The sequence below is a fragment of the Rana temporaria genome, chromosome 4 (genome assembly GCF_905171775.1).
Source record: "Rana temporaria chromosome 4, aRanTem1.1, whole genome shotgun sequence".
Taxonomy (NCBI): domain Eukaryota; kingdom Metazoa; phylum Chordata; class Amphibia; order Anura; family Ranidae; genus Rana; species Rana temporaria.
Window position 1 is genome coordinate 369,098,417 of NC_053492.1, and position 15,873 is coordinate 369,114,289.

The following is a 15,873-nucleotide window of genomic DNA, read 5'->3' on the forward strand; positions in this document are numbered from 1 at the left end:
ACTGTCCGTCGGACAAATATCAGCGGACAGATCCGATCGTGTGTACGGGGCCTAAGATCCTCTTGCTCACCTATAAGGCACTTTATGGCTTGGCTCCCCTTTATCGCTCTGAACTTTTATCAACTAACCCTCCCCCCCCCCACTCACCTACACTCAATGGGAGATAAAGCCTTCTCCTGGTATGATCAAAAACTCTGGAATTCACTTCCAAAGAACATCAGAGAGTCATCTTCTGTAAACTCTTTTAAATCAAATCAAAAAACTTTTTTCTTTAGGCAAGCTTTCACATAATTGTCCTATTTTTCCTTTATTTTGTCCTGTGTAATTATTTTGTTTTCTTTGTAAAGCTCTTTGAGGAGCTACCTTTAACCACTTCAGCCAAGAATTGGCTGCTCAATGAACAGAGCATTTTTTGCGATTCGGTACTGCATCGCTTTAACTAACAATTGCGCGGTCGTGCAATGTTGTACCCAAACAAAATTGATGTCCTTTTTTTCCCACAAATAGAGCTTTCTTTTGGTGGTATTTGATCACCTCTGCGGTTTAAATTTGTTTGTGATATAAACAAAAAAAGAGCGAACATTTAGAAAAAAAAAACTCAATATTTTGTACATTTTGCTGTAACAAATAGCCCCAAACTTTTTTTAAAAAGCCAATTTTTTCTCAGTTTAGGCCGATATGTATTCTTATACATATTTTTGGTAATAAAAATCGCAAAAAAAAATATTTTGATTGGTTTACGCAAAAGTTATAGCGTCTACAAAATAGGGAATAGATTTATGGCATTTTTATAATTATTATTTTCTTTTTTACTAGCAATGGGCCGCAATCTGGGATTTGTATTGGGACTGCAATACTGTGGCAGACAAATCGGACACTTTTGACACATTTTTGGGACCAGTGTCATTTATACAGCGATCAGTGCTATAAAAATGCACTGATTACTGTATAAATGACACTGGCAGGGAAGGGGTTAACACTAATTGGGGATCAAGGGCTTAACTGTGTTCCCTATTGTGTGTTCTAACTGTAGGGGGATGGGACTGACTAGGGGAAGAGAGAGATCGGTGTTCATACATTGTATACATCGTACATTGTATGAACACACAATCAGTCTCCTCGCCCCTGAGGCCTTGTACACACGGTCGGACAGTCCGATGAAAACGGTCCGCCGGACCGTTTTCATCGGACATGTCCGCTGCCGGATTTTGGGCTGATGTGTGTACACAGCATCAGACCAAAATCCCTGCGGACAGCGAACGCGGTGACGTGGTCGCGACGATGACGCGGCGACGTGCGCGACCCTGGAAGGTCAATGCTTCCACGCATGCGTCGAATCAATTCGACGCATGCGAGGGCTTTCGGCCGAGCGGACATGTCCGATGAGTTGTACTAACCATCGGACATGTCCGACGGACATGGTTCCAGCGGACATGTTTCTTAGCATGCTAAGAAACATTTGTCCGCTGGAAACCTGTCCGCTAGGCCGGGAATCCGGTCCGGTCGGCCGTACAGACGACCGAACATGTCCGCGGAAACTGGTCCGCGGACCAGTTTCAGCAGACATGCTCGGTCGTGTGTACGAGGCCTGAGAGAACCAGGATTTGTGTGTTTACACACATCCCTGTTCTTGTTCTGTAACGAGCAATCGCGGGTGCCCAGCGGTCATCGCGACTGTCTGGGACTCACATCGGCTCCGGGGACATGCCTCGCCCACACGCCGCCAGAGGCGTCTTAAAGAGCCGACGTACAGCTACGACGGCTTGTGCAGGGGGGCAGCCTGTCGCAGAATAACTGGGGCAGCTGGTCCGGAAGTGGTTAAAGGTGCTATATAAAATAAAAGTTTATTAATATTGTTAGTAGTAGTAGTAGTAGTCATCAAACTTAAGCTGTACCCCATCCTATTTCTAAGCATGCCACCTCTCATTTAACTGTCTAATGCTAGAATTTCAGTAGTGACTCTGACATTCAACAGTTACATAACATGGGGCATGACACCATACCGCTAGCTTAAATTATGTGTGTCTTCACAAGGAAACTCACAGGAGTTACTCACCTGTAAAGTATTGGGTATTGGTTTCTTATTCTTCTTAGCAATCTGCTTAATAATTTTGTTGGCCTTATCTTTCTGGTTTTGGGATAGGAGCCATCGAGGTGATTCTGGAACACACCTGTAATAAATGAACTTTTTAATGTAAGGGCCATGTCACATTAATAAATTTGTAGCAGGAATCTGTAGCAGCTACAAATCTCTCTGCTTGTCTGGATACAGAACTGCTGCTGTCCTGCCATCTTCAGGACCACCTGAACATTAAAATAATGCACCCCCTAGTTAATGCACCAGGCCATTCAAACTGCGCACCTGCACAGTGCTTCTTCTCCCTGACCCAGATGAGATTAAGTGCCATAGGTGCATTATGCTTGATTTACTACATGTAAATATGCTGATCACTTTGCAAGGGAACTTGTACTTTGCAAAGACATTTTCCCAGGAGCTTAGCGAATGAAGTAAAGCTCTCTCTTCGTGATTAAAGTGGCATTAAACCCAAAACCAAGAATGTAATATATTGCAGCTTACCGAACATTAGATGCAGTGCCTGCATTATTTTCTATTTTTAGGCTTTTCCATCTGTGTTCACCTGGTGATCTAGCCAGTAACACACTTCCTGTATTAGCATGCTCCTACTCTGAATTAATGAGAACAGGGGGCACAGCAGACAGCAGCATTGCCAGTAGGGGAGGGGGGACTGTTAAATATACTAGCATGTTTAAATACACTAACAAGTTACTAGTGTATTGAAAGTGGTTGTAAGGTTTCTAGATTATTATTTTTTACCTTAAAGTGATTGGAAAGGCAGAATTTGTTTTATCCTAATGCATTCTATGCGTGCAGCAGTCCCCCTCAGCCCTCCTAACACTTACCTGAGCCCCATCTAGATCCAGCGACGTTGTAGAAGTGTCTCATCTGCACAGAATTCCCTTCCTCAGTGGCTGAGACAGCAGCGAGGCACCATTGGCTCCTGCTGCTGTCAATCAAAGTCAGTCAGCCAATGGGGAGCGGGTGGGGCCAGGTTGGGGCTCTGTGTCTAAATGGACACAGGGAGCTGCAGCTCAGCTCGGGTGCCCCCATAGGAAGCTACTTGCTGTTGGGGCATTCAACAGGAGGGAGGGGCCAGGAGCACCGAAGAGACACCTGAGAAGAGGAGGATCTGGGCTGCTCTGTGTAAATCCACTGCACACAGCAAGTAAGTATAACATGATTGTCATTTCTAACAAAAAAAAATGAGACTTTGCAATCACTTTAATGCATGCTCTGATTTAAGGTAAAAAAAAACTTTTATGTGCAGCCCCCCCCCCCCCCTCAGCTTCCCCTAAATACTTACCTGAGCCCAAACTCAATCCAGCAATGAGAGCATTGTTGCTCTCTCTCTCTCCCTCCTCACTGTGAACAGTGAGAGCAGTGGGATCAATGGCTACTATCAACTAAATCCAGCAACAAGGGAGTGGGGTAGATAGACACACACAATGCTCTGGATTAAGCCTGCATGTGTCTGTGCCACCATAATAAATGCCTTCCTATGGTGGCACATAGAGAAGAGGAGGAGCCCAGAGTGCCGTTGCACAGAGCAGGTAAGTATAACATGTTCATCAGTGTGTTTCCCGGTCTTTCCATTTGAACACATTCATTGAGCAGGGACACGCTTTAGGGCAGGTATCCAATGTAGACTGGGGGACCAGAGAGGGGAGGAAGTCTCAGATCAATAATGCTTGCTGTGTCTATTCGCTTTGCTAGGGAATTTTCATCAGAGCTTAGAAAACAAGATGAAGCTCTGCTGACTTCTATCATCCAATCATGTGCAAACAAAAATTCAGCTTTTTTATTTTCTTTGCATGTGATTGGGTATTCTTTGTGTAGTGCCCCTCCTATGGGCTTATCAAATTTAGTGCTATGGCTGAACTGTAGCGAAATGAACTGAAATCGAATTGACAGGCTCTCCCCTTGATAACTCACATCTGTTGTTCCAGCAAATAGTATGTGAGGGTCAATCTCTGGAGTTATAACTATTTATCCAGCCCAGCCAGTCTCTGGGAGGCTAGCTCTGAAGTTATTGGCTGGGGAGAAGATAAATATTTGGGAGAAGCTGATTAGAGTCCCTCTCTTCCCTGAGGTTTCCCTAAGAGGAGCCTCTGTGTGGGAAGATGACCCATCATATGTAATAAGCTGGGGGTCTGAGGAAAAGAAGGAGAGGGGATCCCTCTCTGAAGAGTGTTGCAGGAGTGCTTTGCAGAAGCTGACACCTAAACATTGATAGAAGGCCCAATTGCCTACAGCTCCACGTAGTGTGGAACTCCCTCATTGAAGGTCAGATACCATAGCAAGCTATAGAAAGACTGTGACACAGTGTGAAGCCTCGTACACACGGCCGAGGAACTCGACGTGCCAAACACATCGAGTTCCTCGGCCAGTTCAGCCCTGAAGCCGCCGAGGAGCTCGGCGGGACGAGAGCTCCCATAGAACAACGAGGAAATAGAGAACATGTTCTCTATTTCCTCGCCGAGCTCCTCGTCGGCTTCCTCGGCCGAAAGTGTACACACGGCCGGGTTTCTCGGCAGAATTCAGCCAGAAACTCGGTCGGAAGCTGAATTCTGCCGAGGAAACTGGTCGTGTGTACGGGGCCTGACTGCTCTTTCAGAGTCAATGGTTTATGTGGTCTCCTCTTACTGGTCTCCTCATAATAAGTATTACTTTGTGGCTGCTGCTAAAGATGTCCCTAGAGTGTTTAAGTGTCTCGAGTATCCTGCACCCTAAACCCTTCTTCCTGCATTTTGGCAGTTCTGCAGTAAACAGAGAGAGCCTTTATTTCTGGTAACAGACAGTACTTTGCTTTATTTCTGATCAAACAAATTACAACCTTAGACTGCACAGCTCCTTGCTAGGTCATCTTGCCTATATATGCTTAAATACAGAATTCATACTGACTGGAATATACTATCAGTACCTATTCTGATATTTTCATCAGTGGCGCATATTGAAATATACCTGGATTTTGGGAGTTATCTGTTTTAGATGGTTATAATATTTTAATAGTATTTTTGCTACAATCATTCAGTGTGTCTAATTAAATGGATATATTACTATCTTTACCTTTGTGTAATACTTAGTACTGTATATACTCGAGTATAAGCCACGTTTTTTAACCCTTTTTTAAGGCTGAAAATACCCCCCTCGGCTTATACTCAAGTCAGTGTACCTAAAATTATTTACAGGCCGTGGGCATCCATTGTTTAAAACTTGCGGTCTTCTCCTGGTCCCTTTCATGATAGGTGTTTCCCAGCAGAGACAGTTCTGCCTATCACGGACGTTCTCTCATCCTCGGACTCAGATTCCCAGCAGACACTGTGTTCAGTGTTCCGCCAATCACGGAAGTCCTTTCATCCTCGGACAAGAGGACGTTCGTGATTGGCGGAACACTGAACACAGTGTCTGCTGGGAAACTGATTTAGAGGATGAGAGAACGTCCGTGATAGGCGGAACTGTGTCTGCTGAGAAACGCCTATCACGGAAGGGACCAATAAATGGACACCCGCAGCCTGTCAATAATTTCAGGTACACTGACTCAGGCACAGTGAGGCTGCAATGGGCACAGTGAGGATGGGCACAGTGAGTTTGGCACAGTGAGGTTGCAATGGGCACAGTGAGGTTGGGCACAGGGAGGTTGCAATGGGCACAGTGAGGTTGGACACAGTGAGGTTGGGCACAGTGAGGTTGCAATGGGCACAGTGAGGTTGGGCACAGTGAGGCGTGCAAATGGGCATTGTTGACCCTCTTTACCGCTTACAGTAACTGCTGTATTCTCATCCTAGGCTTATACTCGAGTCAATAAGTTTGCCCAGTTTTTTGTGGTAAAATTAGGTACCTCGGCTTATACTCGGGTTGGCTTATACTCGAGTATATATGGTAGTTTCTGCTAATATTTATCTCTAGTAAAGGGTGCTTTATTTGTTAGTTATTCATTTCGGAGTTGTTGAGTAGAGACTTGTTATTGTTGCAATAAAACTTTAACCACATACTATAATTACTTAAAGAGGAACTGCAGTCTGCTCACATAACTTGTAATATAAACATCTTTGCCATTCTGAAGCTTCCCTCCAACCACTTTGCATATTATTTTATATATACTGTGATTCTATACTTGCCACATTTGCTGCAGAAATCTCCCTCCACTAAGTCTGGCTGCATCCATTTTAACTGTGGGCAGCTGAAGCTGCCGCCTGTTCACTTTCTGGATTTACCCAGAGGCAAACCTCCAGCTTTGAAGCCCTGCAACACCCATTGGCCCTCCTACGACTCATCCCCCCTCCCTTCCTGGCAAACTCTCACCAGAGAGAGAGAGAGAGCGGTGCATGATGTCATAAGCCTAGGCTTATTACCAGACAATAAACAGGAAGTGGGCTGTATAAGGTATTTACTGGCAGAAAAATAAATTACTTTCCAAAGTTAAAAACAAGGGCAGAAGATTTAATAGATGGAAAGTTAAAGTACAACCAAAGGCAAAACCTTTTTTCGTTTTGGATAGAGTGGAGGAGAGGGATTAGAACACCTGTCAGTTTTTATAGCTGTCTGTGCACCCGTTAGGGAGATTCACCCTCTCTATTTGTCCTGTTTATCAAAGGGAAAGTGAAAAGAAAAGAAAATCCCCAAATTTTGGATTGACACTGGAACAGTAATAGGGGGGAAATCTTCCAACAGGGATATTAGTTCTAGTGACCCCCTGGGATTCCCTCACTGTGTAGGGATTTCCTGTCACTTCCTGTTTTAGCTATGGGACAGGAAGTGAAGGGAAACCTCCCTGATGGGACACAGATGGCCACAAAATGAAAAATAAAAGTGTTTCCTTTGGTCCCCTTTCACACTGGGGTGGGAGGTGCGGTGGCGGTATAGCGCCGCGGGATTCAGCCGCTAGAGGTGCGGTATTAACCCCCGCTAACGGCTGAAAAAGGGTTAATACCACCCGCAATGCGCCTCTGCAGAGAATGGGAAGGAGCGGTGAAGGAGCGGTATACACACCGCTCCTCTTACCGCTCCAAAGATGCTGCTTGCAGGAGATTGTTTTCTCTCCTGCCAGCGCATCGCCTTAGTTTGCTGGGCAGGAGTTTTTCAGGCGGTATTTAGGCGCTATTTTTAGCGCAATACAGCCTGAAAAACTTCTCAGTGTGAAAGGGGCCTTAGTTACACTTTAATGGTGCACTCTCTATTTGAGTGACATTTTTCATATCTTTCATACAACTGTTAACTGTGGGCCCTTAAGGATGTACCATTTTCTCCCGGACAACATATAGAGCTGTTTTTGTATTCTAAATACCATTTGTGAATTAACTCCTAGCTCTCTGTATTTTGGTTTGGGCATTAAAGAATTTTATGTGAGATGGACATCCTCTCTTTATGTTTTAACTAACAAATCCAAGGAACCCCTTAGGGACACAAATAACTAAAACATGTTTTTTGAATACCACAATGTGCCTTTTCTTCAACACTAATGTTAACTTAGACATAACTAGGCCAGGTTCACTATATTTTAAAAGGTCTTTATGTGTTTTTCCACCTTTGCAGTCACATTTGAGAAACCCACACTATATGTTTGTTATATGTTCCATTCACATAGCATATCTAAAATCATTTATAAAATATATATTTTGTTTTACCTTTTTAGTTGTTTGGAGCAGGTTAATGCATCAAAACACTAAAGGCAGGCGCAGCTTTTAATGCCATGAATTGATAGCAATGTGGTGTGATAAGAAGGGACAGACTAGAGGAGAAACACTGAGAGACAGCACATTACATAAAACGAGCCATTGAATGGTTGGTGATCTTTAAAACAGAAAGCCCTGCACATCTAGGGCCAGATTCATGTAGCTCAGCGGATCTTTAGATCCGCTAGATCTACCTGGTTTACGATCCGCCAGTGCCATTTAGCGAGGCTATTGCCTGATTCATAAAGCACTTACCTCGCAAATTGCACCGTTGGATCGCAACTCCCCCCGGCGGAATGCAAATTCCGCGGCTAGGGGGAGTGTACAATTTAAATCAGGCGCGTTCCCGCGCCGATTTAACTGCGCATGCGCCGCCGGCGAAAATGCCCAGTGCGCATGCTCCAAATGACGTCGCTGGGACGTCATTGTTAGCGGCAGGTACGTCAATTGCGGCCATCGGGATTCCTGATCGACTTACGCAAACGACGTAAAAAATAAAAAAATCGGCGCGGGAACGTCGGCCATACTTAATATTAGCTACCCTTCATATTAGCAGGTGTAGCTATCCGCCGGAAAAAGCCGAACGCAAACGACGTTGAAAAAGAGCGACGGGCGGGCGTACGGACGTGAATCGGCGGTTCTCCTCATTTGCATATGCGACGTGTAAAAAAAAGCGACGACACCTAGCGGCCGGCGGGAGATTACAGCCTAAGGCTCGACTGGTGTAAGTCACTTACACCAGTCGGATCTAAGTGAGATCTATGCGGAATCTGATTCTATGAATCATTTGCATAGCTCCGACCGTGGGATCTCACAGATCCGACCGTCGGGTCTCACAGATACGACGGCGGATCAGGAGATCCGCCGGCGTATCTATTGATGAATCTGGCCCCTAGTTTACAACTAATTATGAGATCTGGCAGCACAGTACAAACAAGGTTAATTATGGAAAACACTACTACCAGCCTCCTCATAAACTTTACATAAAAACATAACTAAGTGGGATTTTGTAGTCCTGGAGTCATCAGCAAAGCGCATTTATAAAGGTAAGTTATGCTATGTGAATGGTAACATCTAAGAAATATAAAATATGTGTTATCCTAATTTTGATGCAAAAGTGGAAGTAAAATATAATTTACTTTGCATGTGCTGTTTCATATTTGGCTTGAGCTGATTTATGAGATAGATAATGGCAGAATGTTACCAGTAATATGCCAGAAACACAAAGTTTGGCAGAGTAACTGCCAGCTGAAGCCATCTCCAGTTATTAATGAAATAAGCCGCGCCTGCAAGTGCCAGAAGTCCAACTGTAAATGCCACTTGGTATATAACTCCGACAGTTCTTCTGTGATCCAAGCCGACAATCTCTGCAACTAGAATGGAGTGACAATAGTAAGACATATCTGAAATGCTGCGATTATCTTGTTTTTACACTTACATGTGTATTAGTAGCAGTGTTAACTTTGAAATCAAATTTCACTTCAGTTTTAGTTATAGTCTTTCGACTAAAATGCCATTTTAGTTTTAGTTGTATTTTAGTCTTTGGATTAAAATGCCATTTTAGTTTTAGTCATATTTTAGTCATCTGAATTATTTTAGTCTACTAAAATTTCTAGTACATTTTGGTAGTCTAAAATCTATTGGGTTTAGTTTTCAATTTTAATGCATTATTTAAGAATTTCTTTATGTAGCACTACCCCCGAAGGAGCTGCTGGTTTAGATTTTGGGTTTTGCACGTTACCTCTAAGTTCGTTGTCCAGGGGAGAAAGTCTGTAGAAATTGCAATGTCCACGCAAGATGTAAAACCTTCAACTGTTAGGTTTTATTTTTGCTGCATAAAACTTGTGAAGAAGTAGAGAGTATAGAGAGAAGGGGAAGGTTCAGGTATGCGTTACAGAATGCACAAAAGTATTCAAAGTTCCAATGTTCGCCACTCAATCCTGAGTGGGTATTGCTTACCCGGATAGACCCCTCTCACATGGCCTAGCAGCCGGAATGATGCACGGACAGTATAGAAACAGTCTCTCCAGGGAGCTGCGGTGGCTCAACGCGATTGGCACTGCGCTGACAAGCCATTCACCTCTGCAGCTAGAGGTTCGGATCCCGGTCTCGGCTTCATGTGAATTGAGTTTGGTGGTCTCAGCCCGGCTCCCGGTGGGTGTGCTATGCAAGGTAAGCCTGTGCTTAGTACGCCCACCCCCCTCCCACAAAAACCACCACACCTACACACGCACTCTAAATTGGGTTAACACACGCACTTTGACCACGCGGTCTCTAAAAGAGAGGCGAAGGACTAATGGGGCTGGTTGAGCGGGCTAATCCTCTCACTCCCTTATAGGGAGTCCCTCTGCCCCGTTGGGCTTCAAAGCGGAGCAGGTAGGGCGGGCTGTGTGGGAGGACCCCCTCACACACCCACCATTGCCACCCGGGGCATGGAGAAAGGTGGCAGATTGCCTCTGGGGGAGGCCTGCCTACTCCCAACTCCTGCAGTCCAGCTCCTCTCTCGAGTACACGCACAATGGTTTTTTCCCATCTCTAAGAAAAGCCTGTTAACCCCATTTGCTTTGCTGTGTCATATTATATATCTGTTTCTGATAAGAACTTACCACATCTTTTATAATTATGCTGTATTTTTATATATATCCAACTATGTACCGCTCTCTATCTTTTGCAATAAAAGTTTGTAAACAAAAAAAAGAAAAGATTATAGTAAAAAAAAAAAAATACACTTTAAAAAAAAAAAAGAAAAAAAAAAAAAAAAAAGAAACAGTCTCTGCCACAGACCGTCTGTCACGGGTTTTAGGTCCCAATCTTCCTGTCTTACAGCAAAAGAGCCTTTAAGCCGATCCAGCAGACCGTAAGACAAATTGTGTATTGAATCCCTTTAGTTAACAAAGTCACCAGGCCTATCCTGAGACATCAGCTTGCCTTACTTGGTCTCCTCCAGGGCAGATCCTCCCCTGGTTTCCTTCGCTAAAAGCTTCCCCCACTTGGATGGACAGCTTGGCATCCATTTTAGAACCATAGGCCCCAGCCAGCATAGCTAGGCCTACACGATAGCAGCGCAGCCTCAGACCAACGTGGTCCCGGGCTGAAATCACACCCGCACCTCGCACCAGGAGGGCCACGAGGCGAAGGACCCCAATAAACTGCGTCTATCCCTTAAGTATCCCTTCCCAGCATGCACAGCGGGGCACCACTCCCACTGGGCTGCTGCCGAGAAGGGTCACTTAACACACCATGGTTTACCCAAGTTCCAACATTGGCCTGAGATGGTAACGCCACCTACAGGCAACAAGGGAAAATTTCTACTGAGTATAACCGAAGCCAGAACAGAGGCTAATTTCCATAGAATTAGCCTTTAAATTTATAATAGCGCCCACTCATTGGGAGACCAGCGCTACATTTATAATTACCAAACTCATTATATTACCTCAATATATTACCAACATTACATATTAAGAAGAAAAAAAAGAAAGGCCTTTTTATTCTTTTTTTTCTTTCAGCGGCTTAGTAGACATATTCTACATATTTTTATGTGGTGATGCAGTGTTAATTTTGACATCAAATTTAGATTTAGTTTTAGTTATAGTCTTTTGACTAAAATGCCATTTTAGTTTTAGTTGTATTTTAATCATCTCAATTGTTTTAGTTTTTGTTGTATTTAGTCGACTAAAATAGTTGTGCAATATTAAATATGTAACTATTATTGTTAAAAGCCCTCTACAGTACGTAACTTATATGTCCTGCTATTCTGCTCTGTAAGTTCAGCTACAGAAACTTGAGAAGTTGAAAAAAAATATCTTACTAATAGAATTGTTTACTAATTAACCATATTAACCCACAGTTAACTAAAACTAGCCCATATTAACCCATTCCTTCCACATAGCTACCTTCTCTTCTTAGCTAGCTTTTCTTCTTTTTTGTGCTGTTATTTACATTTTATTTTTAGGGCTGTTACTGATCAAAATTTTTGTGTTCGATTAATCAATTTTTTTTAAATCGATTAATCGACTAATTTGCGCTTTTTTCTTTAGCTCTTTTACAGCGGGGGGGGAGGGGCACTTCCTTCTTTAGCTCTTTTACTCCGTGCACACAGAGCATGATGGGACTGTGACGTCATACAGCGGGAGGAAGCGACGTGTCAACATCGAAGAAGAGAAGACGAGAAGAGAGGCAGAAGGTGACAGAAGCCTGGGAGGGGACCGCTGTAAAAGAGCTAAAGAAGAAAGCGCACCCCCCGGCGGAAGAGAAACAGATGGCGGTGAAGACCGGGACCCCTCCCCCCCCCCTGCAGAAGACATCGAAGAAGCCCGGGAGGGGGCCGCTGTAAAAGAGCTAATGAAGAAAGCGCCCCCACCCCCTGGCGGAAGAGAACCAGATGGCGGTGAAGACCGGGACCCCCGCAGAAGACATCGAAGAAGCCCCCCCTCATAAAAGAGCTAAAGAAGAGAGGGGGGCCCCCAGAGCTGACTAATAAATGACTTTAAAAACCCTGTATAGTGTGTTTTTTTTTTTTTAATTCTGCCAGGTGAATGGGTAGGGGTACGATGTACCCCATAGTCATTCACCTAGGGTGGGGGCCGGGATCTCGGGGGCCCTTTATTAAAGGGGGCTCCCAGATTCTGAAAAGCTCCCCTCCCACATACCCCGACAACCAACGGCCAGGGTTGTCAGGAAGAGGCCCTGTCCTCATCAACATGGGGACAGGTGCTTTGGGGTGGGGGCCACAGGGCATCCCCCCTGCCCCAAAGCACCTACCCCCCATGTTGAGGGCATGCAGCCTGGCACGGTTAAGGAGGGGGCGCTCGCTCGTCCGCATCCACTTTCCTGACCGGCGCTGCTGCTGCACGGATACAGGTCTGGTATGGAATTTGGGGGAACCCCACGCCGTTTTTTCGGCATACAGTGTTCCCCTTAAAATCCATAGCAGTCTCAAGGGCCTGGTATGCTCCTGTAGGGAGAACCCATGCCGTTTTTTTATTTGAAATTTGGCGTGGAGTTCCCCCTCAAGATCCATTCCATACTTGGTATTGGCAGGGATCCAAGTCGGATCCCCGTTCAATAACGTGCCGCGGCTAAACGCAACCGCAGCTAAAAGCACTGTACAAATGCAGCTGACCGCTGTGCCTGGAGTCTTGAATTCCAGAAAAACATAAACATGCTTTTATCTGCGGCAAAACAGCCGCCCGTGTGAAAGGCGCCTTATTTAGCATTTTTTCCTCTAAAAGTGTTACAATGTGCATGTTACGCCTTAAAAATTACTTAGCCTCTCCCCCCCACAAACATTGTATATTTTAATGAAGGAAAAATACTGTTTTGAGTAACTAGATGCCAAACATATCAAGCATTATTTAAAAAAAAAAAAATATCTTTTTTAAACTTCATTCAAGCAATAACAAGCAGTGACAGGCCCTTTTTATGAAGACAATTGGAGTCTTTTGAACTGCTGATGTTTCCCTTGCACTGCTTCAAAACAGAGTACAGAGAGTACTCAATTGTTTCTATTCCTGACTGCCAGTGGCCAGAATATGACAAAGCAGAGCACTTTCATGTTCACAAAAAAGACTGCCAATCATTGCCAAATCTCCTCCGCTCTGTCATCCTGAACTCCTGGCATTAGTCCCAAGCATTAGCAAGGCCAAAAGTTCAATGGCAAATAGTTACCACCGGTATTGTTGGGGATAATTGTTTTTTCATTGAATTTCAAGCCTATGTAATGCTCAGTGTTAACGTTGGAAAGGTTACAGCAGTCTAGAGAAATCAGGAGATATGCTCTCAAAGTGTACACCCATCACATTGCACAGCCCACTTGAAGAGATAAATGGGGCAGGTGTACTTGAACACTGTAAAGAGATCTGGAGTGAAGTGAGCCAGGCATGACAGCAGGAAAGAGAATAAACCCAAAGTCCTCATGCACATTGCATGTTTAGCTTCTGTCCAGCAGATTCAGGCTTTTTTGTGTGGGCAGAAGGGACGGGTGCACCTTCCAGCCCCATTGCCAGCAACCGGTAAAAGTTAGGCATAAAGCAGAAAGAGGCAGACAGTGGGACTCAGAGAGGACACAAGGATCAGCAGAAAGTGCAACAGTTGGACAAAGCGAGCAGAGCACAGGTAAGTTCCTGACAAAATCCTGATGCCAAATGCAGCAAAAAACCCAAACACATTCTATTAGATTGCTTAAAGGAAATTTGGTTTTCAAACCTTTTTTTCCTCAGTAATTCTACCAAATCTATTTTAATACATATATTGCCATTTGATCAAAAGTAGGTTGCCGTCACGTTTGTATCAACTATCAAAAGCAGGTAAAAATGTTATGACAGTTGCTACAGGCATTGTCAGCTTTAGAGCCATTTCACACTTATGTGTGCAGTAATGTACCAAGTGTGGGTATTCGGATGCCTTTACAAAATCTTTTGATGCTTTTTTATGTGCCTTTTGATGCTCTTGCATATATAGCATGCAGAAGAGAAAGTGTCCATGGTGCTAATGTACTGAAAGGTATGTACAACCTAGGTTAGGTAGTTTCACTATGAGTACAACCAGGGTTGGGTTCCAAATTTAGGTTTCTAGGTCCAATTTGGAACTATGAGCAGGGAATAAATTATTTAACCTATCCCATTGTAGCCTGATTTAAGTTCCATCATCTGCATGCCACTTGATTTGACACTTCCAAAAATCTGACCTAGCAATTAGTATTAGAAACAAAAAAAAGTCCTTCCCTCCTTTATTGCATTGTGTCTGGAACAAAAAAACAGACTTGTAGTTGCATTTTTTAACTTACCTAAAATATATCCTGATGTCCAACTGCCTTTGCTGACTAAGCCCTGAAGAAAGCGGAAGGTAACCAGCCATGGATATGTTGGAGCAAATGCCACAAGAACACCAAAAATAGCAGTGATGAGAAGAGAAACTAAAAGACATGGTTTGCGACCAAATCTGCAGACACAAATTAGAGTTATTAATGGAGGTTACTTCTACAGAGGACAACAGAAACAGTTACATTAAGACCTGAAATATAAAAGAGATGTATTATTTTCACATTATATTTAACAGATATCTTCGCACATAGACCTGTACCTGTCTGCGAGGTATCCGATAAACAAAGAGCCAAGGCAGAATCCCAAATTCACAACTGACTGGGAAAGGTCCAGCTTCCACGAGTCATCACACACAAGATTAAACTAAATAATGAAAGATTTAGTTAGTTATATTGCAGTCCACAGCCTATTAAACTCTAAGGCCTCGTACACACGATAGGATAGCCAGAGGACAACGGTCTGAAGGACCGTTGTCTTAGGTTAACCGATGAAGCTGCCTGATGGTCCGTCACGCCTACACACAATAGGTTAAATAACCGATAGTGTCAGAACGCGGGGACGTAAAACACAACCACGTGCTGAAAAAAATGAAGTTCAATGCTTCCAAGCATGCGTCGACTTGATTCTGAGCATGAGCGGGTTTTTAACAGATACTTTTGCATACTAACGATCTGTTTTGACCCATCGGTTAGGCGTCCATCGGTTACATTTTAAAGCAAGTTCCTATTTTTTTAACTGAAGGTTAAATAACCTATGGGGCCCACACACGATCCTTCAGACCGTTGTCCTCTGGCTATCCTATCGTGTGTACGAGGCCTAATAGTGGTTGAAGTGATAATTATAATGTTTAGAAATGTGTCCTGCCTATTCCACTGAAATGTAATTGGCTGCTATGAGGTGTCCAATTGAACTACTTTATTATTTATGATACTCTTCTGTACCGTTTTTTTTCCAGCGCAGAATAAAACATGAAATGTTGAATCTGACTGATTCCTCTAGCAGAAGAACAGGTGAGTTTGATCTGACCCAACTGCCAACCTTTTATATTTCGTGGGATTAAACAGAAGATAGTCACACTAGAGCTCATCCATTTAAATCTGAAGTAAAGCTAAACAAATCCTGGAGAAGTATTCACTGCAGGGATGTCTGTCCTCTTCCTGTTTCTAAACTTCCAGCGCTGCAATGGTTAACAGCTTCTGGTCTTCTGGCAGAACAGTAGTACACTGCCTGTAACAAGGTTCATGAATGGTAGAGAGAGTGCTGTGATCAGACACCCCTTTTCAAATTGTGTTACAAGCAG

General features: G+C 43.9%; 1 protein-coding gene across 2 annotated transcripts in view; it reads right to left on the reverse strand.

The window, feature by feature from the left end:
* LOC120937583 (solute carrier family 22 member 2-like) overlaps positions 1 to 15,873 on the reverse strand; it is an 82,734-nt gene that overhangs the window by 53,983 nt on the left and 12,878 nt on the right. For both annotated transcript variants that reach the window (XM_040350924.1, XM_040350923.1), the window contains 4 exons: positions 14,833 to 14,936; positions 14,537 to 14,691; positions 8,957 to 9,125; positions 2,057 to 2,171 (listed from right to left, as the gene is read on the reverse strand). In XM_040350924.1, coding sequence (XP_040206858.1) covers positions 2,057 to 2,171; positions 8,957 to 9,125; positions 14,537 to 14,691; positions 14,833 to 14,936 — 543 coding nt within the window. The remainder of the gene's footprint in view (positions 1 to 2,056; positions 2,172 to 8,956; positions 9,126 to 14,536; positions 14,692 to 14,832; positions 14,937 to 15,873) is intronic.